This window comes from Nothobranchius furzeri, chromosome 3, assembly GCF_043380555.1.
Source record: "Nothobranchius furzeri strain GRZ-AD chromosome 3, NfurGRZ-RIMD1, whole genome shotgun sequence".
NCBI lineage: Eukaryota > Metazoa > Chordata > Actinopteri > Cyprinodontiformes > Nothobranchiidae > Nothobranchius > Nothobranchius furzeri.
In genome coordinates this window covers 71,099,662-71,118,539 of record NC_091743.1, presented here as the reverse complement: position 1 = coordinate 71,118,539, position 18,878 = coordinate 71,099,662, and the positions used below count along the sequence as shown (strand labels likewise).

At 41.4% G+C, this 18,878-nt stretch overlaps 1 protein-coding gene across 3 annotated transcripts in view; it reads left to right on the top strand.

The window, feature by feature from the left end:
• Positions 1 to 18,878, top strand: part of phc2b (polyhomeotic homolog 2b (Drosophila)) — a 48,854-nt gene that overhangs the window by 5,472 nt on the left and 24,504 nt on the right. For 2 of the 3 annotated variants that reach the window (XM_015958574.3, XM_015958576.3), the window contains exon 2: positions 17,384 to 17,702. In XM_015958574.3, the coding sequence (XP_015814060.3) occupies positions 17,384 to 17,702 (319 nt within the window). Of the gene's footprint in view, positions 1 to 9,738; positions 10,013 to 17,383; positions 17,703 to 18,878 lie in introns of those variants that run through there. The other variant, XM_015958575.3, reaches the window with a different exon arrangement.

Sequence of the window (18,878 nt, the reverse complement as noted above, 5' to 3'; positions counted from 1 at the left end):
GCTGGGCACATACAATACAAGCTTTGTCCACACTTGATTTTGGTGTTTCGGACGAGGCAAGAAAGATTCGGTGTACATCGTTAACCATTATTCTTGGGAGGTCTTGCAGCAAACTCGTACAAATAGCCATTCTGACCACTCAGCGCAAACGAAGTTGTGTGCTGCAGGTTGAAAAATACGGAAGTACAAAAAGGGAAGTCCGTGGAGGCCAGCAGAATTTATCTCATAATTATGAGATAGCTAAGTCATAATAATGAGATAGCTATCTTATAATTATGAGATAGCTAAGTCCTAATTATGAGATAATTTTTTTTTATCTGAGTAGCGGGAATGGGCTTCCATAGCTGAGAGTCCCAAAGCATGACAAGCTGTTCCTATTGAGCCTGAGATCCCAGCCATTGTTAATTACTTTCACCTTACTTTTAATAGCTGACACCTGATCATATGTGGTAAGTTGTGATTCAGAGGAATTGCTCCATGCTGTGTACTGGTGTTGTGAAAAAGCTGATTTGATTTGTTTAACTCACAACAAATCAGCCACATGATTTTCTCACGTTTGCGGAGAGGGGATCATTAACATGTAAGATCTGCTCTCTGTGCTTTACACTCACTTGCTTCTTGTTATTGTTTGTATAGTAATGATCAGCATAACTTCCTGTGGGCCTAAATAATTTGACTGGATTTTCCTAGGCAAGAACAGCGTAGTTTGGAGTATCTTGGGTGGCATAATGGTCACCAGATGTTTACAAAATGCAAATGGAGTCCTTTGGGGTTTTGCTGTTTCGTTCTAAAATGTGGGGTAAGAGATGAATTCTGGATCTTTTTATTTTTTTGTTGCCATTTTGCTTGAAATGCTTTTCTCATACCGATTGCAACTAACAAATTCAATGTGTTGTCCAAAAAATTGAATAATTTTTAACACTTCTGAAATATACAGTCCTGGGAAAACCTCATCTCACCTCACCAACATCCAGTTATTAATGATTGGATCATAACCAAGGGGGTAACTCCTGACAAAAGTGATACGGGCTGTTAGGTCCCTGTATGACCGGTGTCAGAGTGTGGTCTCCGTCCTGCAGTGCTCCTCCGTGAGAGCGGGGGTGGGGGTGGAGGGGTTGCCCACGTTCCGCTGTTGTTTCTCACCAATATCAGCTGATGGAGGGCTCTAGTTTCGTTGCCCCGTTTGTGTCAGCGGACACGGTAGGGTTGAAGAGGGGGCGGGGCATGACGCTTAGCCTGGCGGGTGGCCAAGCAAAGCCTGGCGGGTCGCCAGGCTTATAAAGCGCTGGGGGAAACCCTGCGAGAAGAGACCCAAGGAAAGATCTAGGACATGCTGGAGGGACTATGTCTCTCGTCTGGCTAGGGAATGCCTTCGGATTCCCCTGGAGGTGCTGGCCCAAGTGGCTGGTGAGAGGCTAGGCTTCTCTGCATAGGCTGACCCTGGATAAGCAGATGAAGATGGATGGATGGGCTTGCTCTAACGACATTTGGAGGAACTCCTACCCTAGCTTTAATTTTAATTAGATTCCAGTAGATTTAATGTAATGAACCTACACAAAATGCTCTGAACTGGTGATGTGAAATAGAGATAAAGGATACAAAAATCTAGAGAATACCTGCATGTTTAGAGAACTTTTTGACTTCGAAAACCTAAATTTGTTATTGTACTTTAAAAGTCAGAGTTATAAAATTATTTTACTTACTCAAATTTTTAGCGAAGTGTGTGAAGTTTATTTGTACAGCACTTATCATTAGAGGCCGACCAATATGTTTTTTTTAATGTCGATACAAAATTTGAAACAATTTTGTTGTATATGGTCAATATCTAAAGCCAATTATTAAGGACAATTATATATATATATATATATATATATATATATATATATATATATATATATATAAAATTATACTTTTTAGCAGCACATTGTTTGTAAAAGACAACTGAACACTCACTGTGTGCAATATAAATATGAATTAAATAAGTAAATACATCTCTTAATATTTATTGAACTTCAAATATAAAAAAAAAACTCAAAAAAAATAAACTGGTGTTTTGGGGTCCTTCAGGTCCTTTCTTCAGTCTAGTAGTGGCGGCAGTTGGCCACACCGCTGCCTGATTAAAAAAAGAAAAAAAAAGTTATCTTCTTTTAAAAAGAATGTTGGCCGATATAGAAAAAAACAATTATTGGCCCGGCATATCGGTCAGCTTCTACTTGTCATACTACAAAAACCACAAAGTTCTAAGCACGGAGTGGTTCCCTTCCGGGTGGGTGGGATCTCATAGCGTGGTGCTGTGCCTATGTAGGGGCCACTTCAAATATATTAAAAATATGAATAAAGTTGCCCTTTTAAAATTCATATGTCATTTGGTTTAATCTAGCTCTAGGTGGATACTGTTTTAATGCATTATGTGTGCATTTTATGTCTCAGCATTTAAATGTAACTAGTATCATTTAATTTAGCAGCAATATGTAAAATTATCTTTTGTTTTTAAATTTGTAAAAATGTTTTTTTTACATAATCTCATGTAAAAAAATAAACTATTTTACCTGAATTTGACCTTTTTTAGTTTTTTATTAAAAGCCAAACACTTATCAAAAATAATCCTGCTAATAAAGGATGACAGATCTTCTAATTACAACATCTTTTTCTTAAATCATTTAGATCAGTTTGAACTCTGATCACAGGATTTAATGAGTCTGGCTTGCAGACCCAACATCCACCCTGTGTCATCTTATGTAATCACTCCCCGCTAAGAAATAATTGACAGTACATGTGGACGTACCCTTCTGAAGAATTTATTTAACCCCTTAAGGCATTAAGTAATTTGCTGTTTTTAATACTCATGTTTAATGAATCGTCAATAGTTGCTTCTGTTTTATGTAATTTCTGACATTAAATATTTCCTATGCTGAGTATAATAATCAGTTTTTAGTATGACTAGTTTCAATTAATCTCTGTGATGTAGGAATCTAAAAAGAAGGCTCATGAGTGCAATGATCATTTATTTGCACAAGTTTACTTGAAATTAATGAGTTTTAATGCCTCCCCATCCCTTCAACTATATTTTTTTCAAAAAGACTTTCAGATCTTTAATGTTGTTTTCTTACACATTATATCCTGCTGAATAGCTAATTTTCTTATTTGTTTTATTTTTTCTACCCCTTCTGCTGCACAGCTTTGATAGCCAAATGTGAGACTCCACGCTTGTGTTTCTGGCTTCACCATTAGCTAATCTATATGCTAATGAGAAGATGATAATCAATGAGGTTCGTGCATGGTTGGCCCCAATCATTTCTGCATTGCACTGGCAAATGACTCCAATGGCTGCATTTCACACAGCCAGACAGTTGGGAGGCGTGTTAATGTGGCGGGGCAGACCATAAGTATGCCATTATTCTCTGCTTTTATCTAGCGTGTTCCACACAAATGAATTCTGATATCATTAAAGACAGGTTTAAATTATGCCACAATGCCATCATATATTATCTTACTGTTTTGCATTTCATCTCATTAAGTGATACAGAAACGTGTTTCCTTGTGATCTGACATGAACCTCAGAGGGTCTTATTGATGTCTGGGTTGTTTTTGCAGTTAACAGTGAGGTTGTAGTCAGGTTTATTCACTGGTACAATGTCGTTTTTCTGCTTTTTGATGTACTCTGAATTTACAGTGTATGTGTTAAAGCTCTCATTTTCTAATTTCTTCAATAAATGTGCCTGTTTTAGAGGGTTGAGTTTGTCAAAGGGAAATGAAAAATGAGAGGATTATGAATCTTGGTCATTAATTTTCATGATACACAAATATCTCGCCTCTTATTGGCTAACAGCAAGGCAATTCTTCCCCTGCCTTTGTTTGCTTCTCTTTCTTGGGCTTATAAGTTATCTCCTCAAATAATACAAGCCTGAACGTATTCCACCATGATGTGGAGTTGCTAAAGGTTAGCTGCCACTTGCCAATACACACTCTGCTCTCTAGGCAGCAAAATCGATGCAGCTTTCCTTGGTTGCAAGTAGGGCTGAAACGATTCCTCGAGTACCTCGAATAATTCGAGTACAAAAAATCCTCGAGTCAAATTCTCTGCCTCGAGGATTCGTTTAATTCATATTTAATTAATTCATGGCTTTGCAAACGCACGGGGTCATGTTTCACCCGGACCGAAATAAGTGACGCACATGCCCACTGGACTGAATGCACACGGGAGTAGCGAATGTAACTTAACTTTCTCTTAAGCCATGGCGGACAACTTGAACCCCGGTGGAGTGCGAAAAAGACAGAAAATGTAAAAGTTGTGGAACCATTTTTCACGTCGTAAGGTGGAAAACGTAGTCCAGTATAAATACTGTAAAATGGATTTAGCCCACCACAACACCACATCCTCCGTGCTGCAGCACCTGTAAATGTCTCTTCTGCAAGCGGACTCGGAGCCTCCACAAGATAATGCATTTTAGCCTGTATTTCTATATATTCTGCAGACACTGTGCGACTTTTTCGTTTGTAGCACTCAGTTTCAGCTCACACCGTACATCTGCAGGTAGCAACACGTCGGACTTAAAATGTGCTAAAAAATAGCAGTTTTTACACAATATGTCGGACTTTTTATTGTGTTGTTATTGATATTTGTTGTCCCTCGGGATTGCTGCAGGAGGACACGGGTATTTATGAGTGGCGGAGGAAAACGAAAGAAAGTAAATAAATGTTGTGTGATCAGTATAATTTGCCAAAACCACAGCAAACATGCTTTCGACAATCCTTGTTGTGTGAGAAAAAAAAGTGTAGAAATTAAAACGGACGTGTGTTAATAAGGAAACAGGGGCGAGCTGTTTGCGCCGTGAGCGGTTCTGGTTCTGTTTGGGCCGCAGCCGCTCGCAGCGTTATCCTAGTTTTTGTCTGGCTTGCAGGCTAGCAGATTCTCGCACGAGGGGAAAATCGGCTCAGGTTGTTTACTTATTTTTTGCACACGCATTTGTTTACTGTGAAGTAAAGTTGAAGTGCTGAAGTTTTGCAAACTTAATTTTGAATAAAACTTGAAGAATAACTGGCAATTGCTTGCTCATTTTGAGAGGTCTTTCATAATTATAACATGCTATTTGATATAATGGTTTACAAACACAAAAGGGTAATTTATTAGAGTACTCGATTAATCGAAAAAAAGATTCGATAGAGTACTCGATTACAAAAATATTCGATAGCTGCAGCCCTAGTTGCAAGCCACGCTGGGCGGGGCCATGAATGCATATTTCCTCTGTGACATAGAAGCAACTGACTCTTTCTGACCTAATCCTTTTCCGGTCTATTGCCTTTCTGTTGCTAATGCAGTTGAAGAAAACTTTCACGTTTAGCATGCATATGCACCTCCAGTATTGCAGGGTTTTTCCTGCATTCAAATTTGCGTGGCGGTCGCCTCCAGCTGATTTTGTGCCACCCCAGCCTGATTTCACTCTGACCCCAGCTATATGAATGTTATTTTAACTGCAGTGGCAGCGTTGCGCCACTACAGGGGTGCTGTATATGCAGTGGTGCACCGAAAAGCACTAAAACCGCTGCAGAAAAAGATCAAACATAGCTTTTCTCGCCAGTGGCGGATCCAGAATTTTTTTTCTGCAGGTGCTATGAAGGAGCTAGTCTTTTTATTGAGGGTGCTATGAAGGAAGTGGTCATGCGTACCTATTGTTCTCTAAAACACCTTCAACACTAGCAGATACACTTGCGTGCACAAAACCTCAACAACACCTGAAACAATCATTAATATACATCATAAACATATGAACAATCGCTGACTTTTCCATGAAATCATAAACACATACAGCCACACAGAAAACCATCTATAGTGTTGCAAGGTTAGCTAGCATTAGTGTTAGCATTTCCAGCGGCAAAACTCTCGACTGCTGCGGTGGTTGAGGGTTGACTCTCTTCATCCAGATCCGTAGGTTTTTGTGGGTCTGAGATCACTTCCAAAGAGTCATTAGATTCTGACTGAACCCATGGAAATTTGGGCAACAAAAACCGATCCGTTTTACCACTAGCTCTACCTTTCACTCGTTCGCAGGTGGAAAATGAGGTCAAAGGTTAACATCAATTTCCTGTTTTGGTTTATGTTTTTACTATCTATATGATAATTTACTGATTATTTTTGTTTTGTATGTTAAATATTATCACATCCACACGTTAAATTAAAATAAAATTGTAAAAAAAAAAAGTCTAATATTTACTTGGGGGTGCTATGGGGCGCAATGACTAATCCAGGAGTAGCTATAGCACCCCCCCCCCCCCCCCCCCCCCCGGCGCCGCCACTGTTTCTCGCTAGTTACAAATCTATGGTTCGTGCTATTTACGTCCTGATTTTCCCCCAGGCTCTTCCATATCAGAGCAGGGCTGTACAGTGCGACGAAAAATACCGTCTGTGCGTGTCTGTCTATTTTTAAATGTAGCACTGGTGCAACATCTTTGAATTATTATTTTCCCCAGAACTTTATTGAACAAAAGTAAGTTATGTGTAAGAAAAATGCTTTTTACTGGCGTACAGTGTGGTTCTGGATGCAGCGGAGGAAAGTAAAGGAACCGACAAAGGTAGAACCGGTCCAAAGTTTGGGATCAAAAGTGCAGCTACACGCAGATGGGCTAATGCTAAAGCTAACAGGTAGCAGTCTCACGATTGAGCGGCGCACAGAAAAAAATGTGATGATCGTAAAACTAAAAAAGACTAAACTCTACAAGCGGATGAAAAGTCCCCACCATCCTGTTTATTCTGCATCCTGCAGCGCTATGGATCAGAACCGCTGCAGATACGAGTCACATTACTGCTGGCGCAGGATGTATGGCAAGTTGTTGTAGTATATAATTCACAAACGCTTCTATCTTTGAACATAATTTGAACTGGATTATTGCCAACCCATACATAATAGACATGCCACCATTACATTGTTAGCAGCAGAAATTAAATGTTATTACCTTTTCCAATACAAATGCATGTTAATGAAATGCATTATATTTTACTGGATATATTTCTGTGTCATTTAGACTAAGAAGAGTGTTATTAATACAAACCTAAAATGTTACTGAAATGTAGGTCAAAAATTAAAAAATATTTTTAACTATAAATATCAGATGGGAAAAAGGGAACTAAACACCAATCTAATGCATGTTATTGAGCCTTTGTAATATTTTGCCTTTAAAAAGGTGAGGCAGTTGAATGCACAGAGTATGCATGAGCTGGCGCTTGGTCAGGATGGTAGCACCTCTGCCTCAATTTGAGCCAGGAAAAACCCTGGAATGAGACCATTTAAAGGTGTGGTTCACTTGTTGAACTCATTCACTGCCAGCCGTTTGCCGATCAGAAAAGCCCTTCGCTGCCAGTGTTTTTCAGCGTTTTACTGTTTTTTTAAGAGTCACAGAACATTGCACGCTAGGATGATGTCTACGCCAAAACAAAACAAAGTGGAGACTCACCTCCTACATCAGGAAGAATCCGCACGTTTCGAGTGTTATCCGTCCTTTCATAATCCGTTGTCGAATTGTGATCGGCAGAAGCTTTTCTGTTTCACGCCTCACTTTTTTTTTACAGTAGCGGCCCAAAACGATCTCCTAACACATGGATTTTCTGCTTCCTGATCATGTGACATGTGACGTACACGGATGAAGATCGGCTTTAGAGCTGGGATGTTTGTTCTCACGGTGCGGGGGCTTGTTCCGACGCCTACGCAGTAAAAACATGCAAATGATGACTTTAGTAGTCATTGGCAGTGAATGAGTTAATCAATACATTAGCAGTGGTGTCTAGTAGGAATGAATGCCTGTAAGTCGTACTCTGGGTACGAAAAGCCCTGGGGTCTCATTCATCAAACATTCCATAGAATCCTTACTAAAACCGTACTTAAGCTTAGCAAAAAAAAATTTACTTACGCCAAGTAGGTTTGTGATCTATCAAACATGGAGTACGCACAGCTGCATGAAATCTCCGCTTCTTAAATCAGAGACTAACGAGAGTGTTTCTCAGCTGCTTTTTAGTCACATCCCACCCTCACCACACCCACTTACTGCCATAAATAGTCGATGCAAAGTGCCTTGTGGATCTCATGCATATACATAGCCAGCTGTTGCAGCACTCCGCCAATGACGATGGCGACCGTAGATCAAGGCAGATCAAGGAAGCGCAATTTCACAGAAGCAGAAATTGAGGTACCTGTTGGTGAGGTGAAGAAATGAAAGGAAGTGCTTTTGCAAAACAAATAAGAGAAAATCCACGGAGTGGCACAGCGTTGCTGAAGCCGTCAATGTTGTCAATTCTTCAGAGAGATCTGTGGCGGATATAAAAAAAAATGGTCCAATCGGGATTCGATCCCCAGACTACCAGGTGAAAGTCACGCGCGCTAACCAGTCACCCAAATGGAGATCTCCCCTGTACAAGTAGCCAAGGCGCATCAATCGAGTCTCAGTGACAGGACACACACTGTCACAGACGCATGACATTCTGTTTCAATCTGTCCCCCTGTCCGAATTCTGCGCTTCAGGCTGTGTGTGCGTGCGTGCGCGTGTGTGTGTGTGTGAGTGTGCGCGCCTGTGTTTGTACGCGTGTGTGTGTGTGTGTATGCGTGTGGGGGGTCTTGTTCTGTGTGAAAATGAAGCAGTACAAGTGATGATGCTGCAGGATTTCATAATTTTATCCTTCTCAGCAGCAGCACTGCAGGTGCTCTCCATGTTCAAAATGTGCATAAGCCAGGTCCTTAGTCAACTTAAAGTTGCGCACATTTTTCCGCTAAGTTTGCGTGGAAAGTTGCTTATGCAGTTTTCCGACCCCATTTTGTGCGTAAGCAAGCTTGATTAATGAGGCCCCTGGTGTGTCCGTTTTTAAGATCTAGAAGATATCCAGATCAGAAGAGAGTTTCAGATGACAGGAATTGGATTCTTACTTCCTAATATTTGGATATCTCACCTCTAATTGGCTAAAACAAACACAACTCTACTACTGACTCAGTTTAGTTTGCGACGTTGATATTTTTATCTTCACAAAAAACACAAGCCTCGAGGAGTTCTGCTGTGTGGTGAAGTTGCTAACGCAAATATGAGCTCCTACTAGCTGAGATGTTCTCTGCTGTTTCCTGGACTCTAAAGCAACAACAGCCTTCCCCGTCGTGAGCCAAGATGGGTGAGTCCATGAATGATAAGTGACAGTGTGACGTAGATCTGTCAGGATTTTCTAATCTTAGAGTTTCACCGTCTATTTTTTTTTTATCAGAAGCTAATGCAGGAGATAGGTGTAGTAGACTATTTTCATGTTCAGCCTGAGTGAAAAACTCTGACTCATTATAATGAGAAATAATAATTTAAAAAATGTCTCAGTGAACAACACCTTGGCTTTGAACAAATGTTGTTTTTATTGTAAATGTTTTGTTGGCTGCTTTATTCAGTGTTCAGGTGTTAGACACACTTGCTGATTTAAGGAAACAGATAGTTTTGTAGAAGTCAGCTTTGCTCATTGTGCTGAAAGCCATTGATCAGCAGGTAAAACTAAGGTTTTTTCCCTCATGGACAGCAAATTCAGAACTTATTCTAATTCTAGGCTAAAAATGTATAATGCTAGTTGAACACAGCACATGTTAAAGGGTCTATGCATTTAAAATAAGTCTATAAGCAGGTAAGATCAGAAAGGGGGGAAAGCAAAATCATTACCATCATCTTCATTAGAGAGGAGACCGTTGACCAATTATCGTGCTGCTCTGCACGGGGATTCCATAAGCACCCCGTTGGCTGTCGCTAGGATACCACATAATCAGGAGGCTGATAGATGTGGGTGTTGATGCTGGGAGAACAAGCTCACTGCATTGGGGGTTGATGAGAGGGGCTGGGGGTTTGAATATAGCACAGAAACACCCTCGCACGCACTCACTCGTTCATTCAGCACGCCAGCCACTCAGTGAGACAGACAAAGAGGAACAGCATCCTGCTGGAGGACAGCACGCTCCCGGGGGATGGGGCATCATACCCCTGCATCGCGTTGGGGGTGTCGAAGGAGGTAGGGAGCATAAGGGATGGGGGGGCTTTGTCTCGGCACCAAAATCTCTCTTAATAAACAAATATAGACACACAGGCACGTTACTCTGTAGGTCTTCTAGCTTTTAAAGCTGTTAGACGTGAGGTTTATTAGCTCTGTAGAGAAATGTTTTCTGGTGTTTTTAATGTGGGTCATCGGAGTTGCCCTATATGCACTCTGGAGGATGAACCCTAATGGAGGCTTTTGCACTTTTTCATTGTGGTGTAAGCTCTGCAGAGACAGCCAGTCTGTCTGACAGTCTTTCAGCAGCTCTCATCATTACGCCGTTTATGCACACTGCCCTTACACAAATCTGACTCTCAGTTCTTGTGGTTTAATGTCAGCATGAGTGGATCAATATGTTCCTCAACAGGAGGCTTAACGTGCCGATAATGTGATGCTAGGGTGCTGAACGGTGATGCTTTTATGCTCCTATAAAGTACGCTTTCTTTTTTAAAAAGGCAGATGTGTGGTTCAGAAATGGAGTGGGGGTGTTTTACTTTGGACCCAGCCGTCCACTGATGGATGGAAGACTCCACTCAAAGAGACAGGGGTTTAAGCTATCATTACCAGAGGGGATTCTCTCCCCTCTCATAAGGATGAGATGGGAGGCAGACTCTGGGATGTAGGCTAATGACTACATACAGCCAGGCAGGGTTTGGCAGCTGTGCTGCTTTGTTTACAACCGCAAACCCTCAATGTCTGACTTGAGTTTTACCATTCCACTAAATGAGATCATGCTTTTTATTCTTGTACATTTTATATTTGTCATGTAGTTTATTCAATTTAATTCAATGGGTTTGTCTGCAGCCTTTTATGTAGACTAAATGTTTTATTTATTTTATCTTTATTTTCAGGTATAATTTGTTTTTAAATAGATAGTTCCGGTTCTCTTTTAGTGAGGAGTGGGAGGAAGTAGCTTCAGGATTGAAGCATGGCTTCCATCACAACCTCTTTCCAGTCCAGCTCATGTAGATCTTCACCTTGCATGCTCAGCCTTCACTCCTCACTTGCTCTCACCCTTGTAGCCACCATAACTTAATTCGATCACCTCTAACCTCAAAGCCAGTACTTCCACCATCCAAATAGGTCTCTTTAGTTCTGCCAAGTAAAGAATTTTGCCAGCGAGCCAGTCTGTCTGTCTTTTCAATCTGCATTTTTATAGTTACTTCACGCTGATTGTTTGTGACGTTTCCCTGCCTGATTGCCATTTTCAGTTGTTCAAAGTTAATTATTCCATCTGCTGCTCTTCGTTTTTTAGTGTTAAAGAGCAGGTTCACTCTCTCACTGAGAAATAATTTTTATCGATTATTTTAGAAAAATATCAGACACATGCAGGCTGAACGTTAAAAATAGTCTCCTACAGCTATCTCCTGCATTAGCTTCTGATAGAAAATAGATGGAAAAACCCTGAGTCTAGAAAAGCCTGACACATGTATGCTGTCACTTAACATTCATGGACTCACCCATCTTGACTCGTGATGTGGAAGGCTGTTATTGGTTTAGCATCCAGGGAACAGCAGAGTACGTCTTAGCTAAAGAAGCTAACATTAGCATTAGCAACTCCACCACACAGCAGAACTTCTCCAGGTTTGTGTTATTAGTGGAGCTAAAATATCAATGTTGCAAAGAAAACGGAGGTAGTGGTGGAGTCTTGTTGCTGTTAGCCAATCAGATTCCAAATCCTGCTGTGTTCTCCCACTTTCTCCTCCGGCGGAGTACTATGGCCTCAAAGAGAAGCATCTGACTTAAGCCTGAGTCATGCTTCTGCGTCAGCTCCACAAGGGACAGACACGCACGGATTGACGGAAGCGTTTTGCTCTCATACTTCCCCGTTTGCTGAAGGGGTCAGGGGTTTTTCCTGCGTTCAAATTTGCGTAGCAGCCGCCTCCAGCAATTTTTGTGCCGCCCCAGCCTGATTTCACTCTGCCCCCAGCTATATGGATGTTATTTTAACCGCAGTTGCAGCGTTGCGCCACTACAGGGGCGCTGTATCAGCAGCGGTGCACCGCAAAGCGCTAAAACCGCTGCAGAAAAAGAAGATAAAAAATTGCTTTTCTCGCTAGTTGGTACATATCTATGGTTGGTGCTATTGTAGGCTGACCATACATCCTCTTTCCCCTGGACATGTCCACTTTTCACTCTCTGTCTGGGGCGTCCCGGGGAGTTTCCTACATTGATCAAAACGTCTGGTTTTTCATCCAGGAGCAGGGATCGAATTATGGGGGGCTAGATATCTTTCAGTTCCAGTTTCTGCCTATATTACAATATTTATGGACTCTCAGCGTAGCTGGATTCTGTTGAGCGGAGAGGACGCAGAGCGCTGATTGTTGGTGCGCCCGCTGCGTCCGGCGCACGATACATTCTCAAGGTGGCGCAACAAAACATTATTATTAACACACGATCGTTCATATCTGTTTATCTCCTCTGGTACTCTTTTATTCGTTCCTGAACTTCCTGACGCGCTCTGCTCATCATGTGCTGCAGTGATTTCACCTCACTGATGCAGCATCGAAACGCACACTCCACTTTGCGGTCAGGAGATCCCTTTGATCTGCTTAAAAGTAATTGATGAGGTGAAAAAGTAAGAATCCAGGCAGCAGATTTCTTGTGAAATTAGAGGAGATGCAGGAAGATGAGAGACAGACAGGACAGAAAAATTGTTAAATAAAAACAAGAAAACAAAGCTTGAAAGTCAAATGTAGGTAGATTTATCTCCACTACACGTTTTTACCTGTATAGAACAATACGTTATACACAGGTCATATTTATACATCTGATACAATTCAGATCACCTTCAAAACTCAGTCACACACCCGGGGTCATTTCAAGCCATTTTGGGGGCCAAGGCAAAACGGAACCCCCCCTAACCCGTACATAATAGACATGCCACCATTACATTGTTAGCAGCAGAAATGAAATGTTATTACCATTTCCCATACAAATGCATGTTAATGAAATGCATTATATTTTACTGAATATATTTATGTGTTATTTTGACTAAGAAGAGTGTTATTAATGCAAACCTAAAATGCAACTGAAATGTAGATCAAATATTTAAAAATATTTTTAACTATAAATATCAGATGGGAAAAAGGGAACTAAACACCAATCTAATGCATATTATTGAGCCTTTTATAATATTTTGCCTTTAAAAAGGTGAGGCAGTTGAATGCACAGAGTATGCATGTGCTGGCACATGGTCAGGATGGTTGCACCTCTGCCTCAATTTGAGCCAGGAAAAACCCTGGGGGTGTTGCAAAGCAATTCTCCGCCAGGACAACGGAGGGCGTAGCATAGGTAGCAGTACAATGACTTCTTACTATATCCTTGGAAATCACTTCCGTGGTTTGAAAAATGGCAAGCAACACGAGAAAGAGAAGTTTGATTGAGTTGGGACTGTGTGATCTAGACAAAGATGCTTATCTTGCTGAAATACCAGCGAGAGCATAAAAGGAGACAGCGGCGTCAGTGGGATGTCCATCCGCTAAACAGGTCTAGGCATACAACAGGTGAATGGCGTCATGACGGAAGTGATCTCAGGTTTCTGGACCGACCAATCACAAGCATGCATTCTCTGTCTCGTTTGACGGATGTTAAGAAAAGTGGGCTCAACTCCGTACGTAGTTGCGTGCCTGCCGGGGGGCCTATGCAAGGACGGATGATGGTGTTGCGTGTCTCCGCACTGACGCAGAAGCATGACTCAGGCTTTAGAAGGCATTCATTCCTACTAGAGACCACTGCAAATGCATTAAAATGTGAGTAAAATTTACCCTTAAATTTACTTTATTTAACAAGCTTTGTAAATAGATTTTTATGATTCTTTGCAATGTCTTCATTTTAATAATAATAATAATAATGCATTAAACTTATATAGTGCTTTTCTAGACACCCAAAGATGCTTTCACACACTCTCACATTCACACATTGCTAGTGATGGTAAGCTACTTGTAGCCACAGCCGCCCTGGGGAGGTCTGACAGAGGCGAGGCTGACATTTGGCGCCATCAGCCCCTCTGGCCACCACTAGCACAGGCAAGTTGGGTGAAGTGTCTTGCCCAAGGACACAACAGCAGGATACCCCTGGCGGGAGCTGGAATCGAACCCATGACCCTCCGATCATGAGGCAACCCGCTCTACCACCTGAGCTACTGCTGCCCCTTTAATTAAGTGGAAGCATTTTTTAAACACAGACTTATCCTGGTTAATGCTACATTAGCTTCATTGCTTGAGTTAGAGCTTGTTTAACTTTAGTTTGGCTTAGCATGTATATTTGTTTAAACTGCATTAATAATGGCATAAGCTGTTGTGACTGTAATAATGACGGCTGAATGCTAATTATAAAAGCTACAAACTTAACGTCTCTGATCACGAGTAAAACGTAAAGCGATTATCTGAAAAATCTTTCTTTACACAAGAACTTAAAAAAATGAATCTGGGGCAAAAGGTGTTAGAAATTTAAGAGTCTAAATCAGAGGTGTCACACTCAAATTCACCCTGGGCTGAAATGAAAAACTGGGACAAAATCCCGAGCCAAACTCAATATTCTGTGAACAAGTGACAGCAAACACGCACATTTTCCTTTATCTACAGCTGTTTCATTAGGAAACAAACTCATTTTCACATTAACACTGATTGTGGAATAACCAAATTACACCCGAACAAGTCAATTTTAAATTAAACACAGTTCAGTGGTTTTGTTACCAATGTCTTAATTTTCTTTATTCCTTAAAATGTATATATTTTCTGCAATTTTTCAATTTTTTAATATTTCAAATCTTTTAAGTCTTTCTGTTTTCTGGTTGTTTACTCTTTATTCTTATTTTTTACACTCCTGTTTTGCTCCTGTAATGAATGTTATTGCTGCTGTGAGACCAAGCTTTCCCCACTGAGGGACAATAAAGGGATTTTCTATTCTATTTCTATTCTATTCATCTAACTGCAGTCTTTCAAGTTCCTGTTTTGAAGTAGGTAAATATTTTTTCACGGGCCAACAACAAAAACCAAAAAATTGTAATTCTCTTAAATGAAAATGCAAAATCTCACCTATTCACTTTTGTGCTTTGGAGCAGAAAAAGTGCATTAAAACCAGAATAATTCAAGCCCAGTTTGAGCTGCAGTTTTACTGTGATGCTCACCTGTTCCAGCCAGACACCTGCATCTCTGGGGTTGGGCTCTGAGCTGAGGAAGGAGTTCATCGGGAAGACTCATGTGTTGTTTTGTTCATCTACATCAAAGACAACAGTTGCTCTCATAGGTTTGTGCTGCTGAACATGGAGAGCATTTGAGCAGCTTGATGACACAGTTGGGTCGGTGTGTCGGGGAGGAAAGCTAAAAACTGCAGCAGCTACAGAGTCATACTCTGACTTGAGCGTGTCGCTAAACTGGAGTTGAATCATCTCTGTCTGGAAGTTGGTTGGTGCGCTTTCTCTGTCAGCTGCGAACAGATTACTGAGTGACTGAAATATCCGTTTCTGGGCTTCAAAATAGGCAAATTGCTGAATAAACTCTGAGCTAAGAGGAGTGTTTTCAGTTTGTCCAAGACAAGGAGGAAAACGCTGCTGAAGCCAATACAGTGGCATGGATGCTAATGACTGTAAACAGAAAGGAGGGGGCACTTCAACTGCTTCAACATAGCAAAGCTCTATGGGATTTGGTAAATGGTAAATGGCCTGTATTTGATATTGCACCTTCTAGAGTTCTTGAAACCCCCCAAGGCGCTTTACAACACAATCAGTCATTCACCCATTCACACACACATTCACACACACATTCACACACTGGTGGGGATGAGCTACGATGTAGCCACAGCTGCCCTGGGGCGCACTGACAGAGGCGAGGCTGCCGAGCACTGGCGCCACCGGTCCCTCCGACCACCACCAGCAGGCAAGGTGGGTTAAGTGTCTTGCCCAGGGACACAACGACGGTGACAGACTGAGCGGGGCTCGAAACTGCAACCTTCCGATTACGGGGCGAGCTCTTAACTCCTGTGCCACCGTCGCCCCCTTGTGTAGTCTTTGCTGCAAAATCGGACGGTAGGCCGGTTTCAATATATATTTGATTTTGCGGCCAAATATAAATAGCCTGAGTTTGACACCTGTGGTCTAAATGAGGTAACACTTAGCAGGAATGCTTCTCAGACCCCAACACAATATTAACACTAGAATTACTGAGCTTTTTATTTTCTGGTAAAAAGTACCTAGAACTACTAGACTCGTGCAAATTTGCCCGGCCCTTTAGCTCCATTGTCCTGCTTTGGTTGTGTTTACTCACAAATTAGTGTGATACAAGCCTATGGAAATCTTTACGGAAGTCTTATATAAAATAAATAATATTCCACACACACTTACAGAAAGATAATCTCAAATGTTCATTTTCCAAAATATTTTTTTTCTTGGTACAGGTACCTTTTATTTCCTTCACCCACTTTTAAATATGACAGCTAAGTAATAAGGTTCTTTAAACTGGTGCAATATTGGAGAGATCACCTTATTATTGAATTGTTATTATTGTGTAGATTATTATTATAGAATTTCCCTCTGGGATTAATAAAGTATTTTTGAATTGAATTGAATTTGATGAATGACTCTCTGACTGACTGCATCTTTTTAAGTGGGGTTGAAATGTTTGGCAGTTTAGTTTTCATTTGTAGAATAGGACTCAACATGGTACTATAGATGACACTGTGTACTCCTATTGAGTGTTTGCTGGTGTGGTTTGGATATGAACGTTGGAAGGTCTGGATTGGTTATTAGATAATTAAGTGGTCACTTTATTTGAATTTGAATTGATTTATCTGAATGGGAACAATGCATATTAATGAACGTACAAGACGTACATATACCAGAATTAGCTAAGCTAGTTTCCATCCGTAGTCCCATGTACATAAGGCACAGACATTACAATTTAAAACAAGGTAATTAAAAAAGAAAACATACAAAGAATTAAAAACGAAGATGGCTAAAATATGTAAATAACATAACTCCTTATATTCTCCATACGTGCAAAGAATCAAATTCAGACATGAGGTAAATCATTAGATTACAAGGATAAAACGACAAGAAAAGCACATATCGATAAAACCAGATGATTAATGTTTGCATTGACGAACTCTGAGTAGCCATGTTTTCAACTGACTTTTAAAAGTATGGAGGGAATGACTGTCTCTTTTACTAACCGGTAACTTATTAATAAACATTCCCCTAAAATCCATCCTGTCATATGTTGGAATATTTAGAAATTTTTACATAAAAGGTTTATTGTATTGTGCTCAAAGAAAGGATAGTATGTAGTGTTGCTTTTTTCACATGCTCTTCCCCCCCCCCCCCCCCCCCCCCCCCCCCCCATCTTCAAGGCACAGGAGAGCCATTCAGAAAAGCCGGGGGTCAAAGGTGAGAAGAGCAGAGGGCACCATGGAGAGCGAACCAGGGGCCCCTGCCTCTAGTGCCGGCAGTGCTGGAACCACCAACACCAGCAGCTCCTCTTCCTCCTCCTCTTCCACCACCACCACCACCACTGTTAGCAGTAGTACCTCTAATACCACCACTGCTGCTTCCACCACCACCTCCAGCAGCAGCAGCAGCAGCACTAAAAGTGGCTCCAGCGCTGCAGCAGGAAGACAGGTGCCTCAGATATCCGTTTACAGTGGGTTACCTGATAGACAAACGGTGCAGGTGAGCATCTTGATGATGTAACAGAAACCCTGAATCCTTGATATTTACTTTATGTGCCTGTTATGTTGACACTCCCAGACCTTATGAATGAGCTCTCTCTCTTTCTCTCTCCCTCTCTCTGCTCTGCTGCCATCTGCTGGTGGTTTTGGAAACACTGACATTCTTGTTTTTGGTTATATTATAAAATCAGGTGATAATTCAAATTCTAATTAGTCATATAGAGGATGGAGGGGAGACGGAGTAATTGTTTCAGGGAGTTACTCAAAGTTGAATGATGGAATGCTGTTGTGTCTTAGTGCTCTTGACCCTTAAAGTTCAGGATTACCTGCTACAAAAGCTGCCTGAATGAGGTCCACTCAACTTGTGGTGGTGCTTTGACAGCAGGGTCATTGTGGCGCTGAACTCTCCTTTTCTTGGACTCAGCCTGCTAACAATTATGAGGCAAGCAGGATTGTTACCAAGCTGCCCGCTGAGCGTGAAGGACTGCTGGGTCTTTGTGCTCAGTGGTGGACATATTCCACCTCAGCTAATTTTACCCTTATTCCTCGTGGCGTTTGTCCGGATGGTTCTGTGACAACATGGACTGCAGGTCAGCACATCCTTTAGTTACTAGGAAACGGGACCTGGTACACTTGTAGGGGTAAAGGGTGAGGGGAGTTGTTGGCATGACAACAGCTTTAGCGCTGGTGGGTCAGGGAGATGTTGAGACTTCTCATCTATGAGCATTTCAAACATTTCAAATTCTGAAGGACTGAATATTGTCTGTTTATCCTAAAGACGAGTCCTTGAATTTAACTGAATTTAAATTGACTGTGTGCATTTTCAACAACATTTCGATGAATATTTCCAGAGATTAACAGTTAAAACTACACACATTGTCACTTAATTTCGGGGCGACGATGGCACAGATGTTAAGTGCTCGCTCCGTAATCAGAAGGTTGCAGGTTTGCTCCCCGCTCAATCTGTCGCTGTTGTTGTGTCCTTGGGCAAGACACTTAACCCCCCTTGCCTGCTGATGGTGTTCGGAGGGACTGGTGGTGCCTGTACGGTGGAGTTGCCTCCGTCAGTGTGCCCCAGGGCAGCTGTGGCCACAATGTAGCTCATCACCACCAGAGTGTGAATGTGTGAATGACTATTGTATTGTAAAGCACCTTTTACCTTTTTCATTCTTAAATT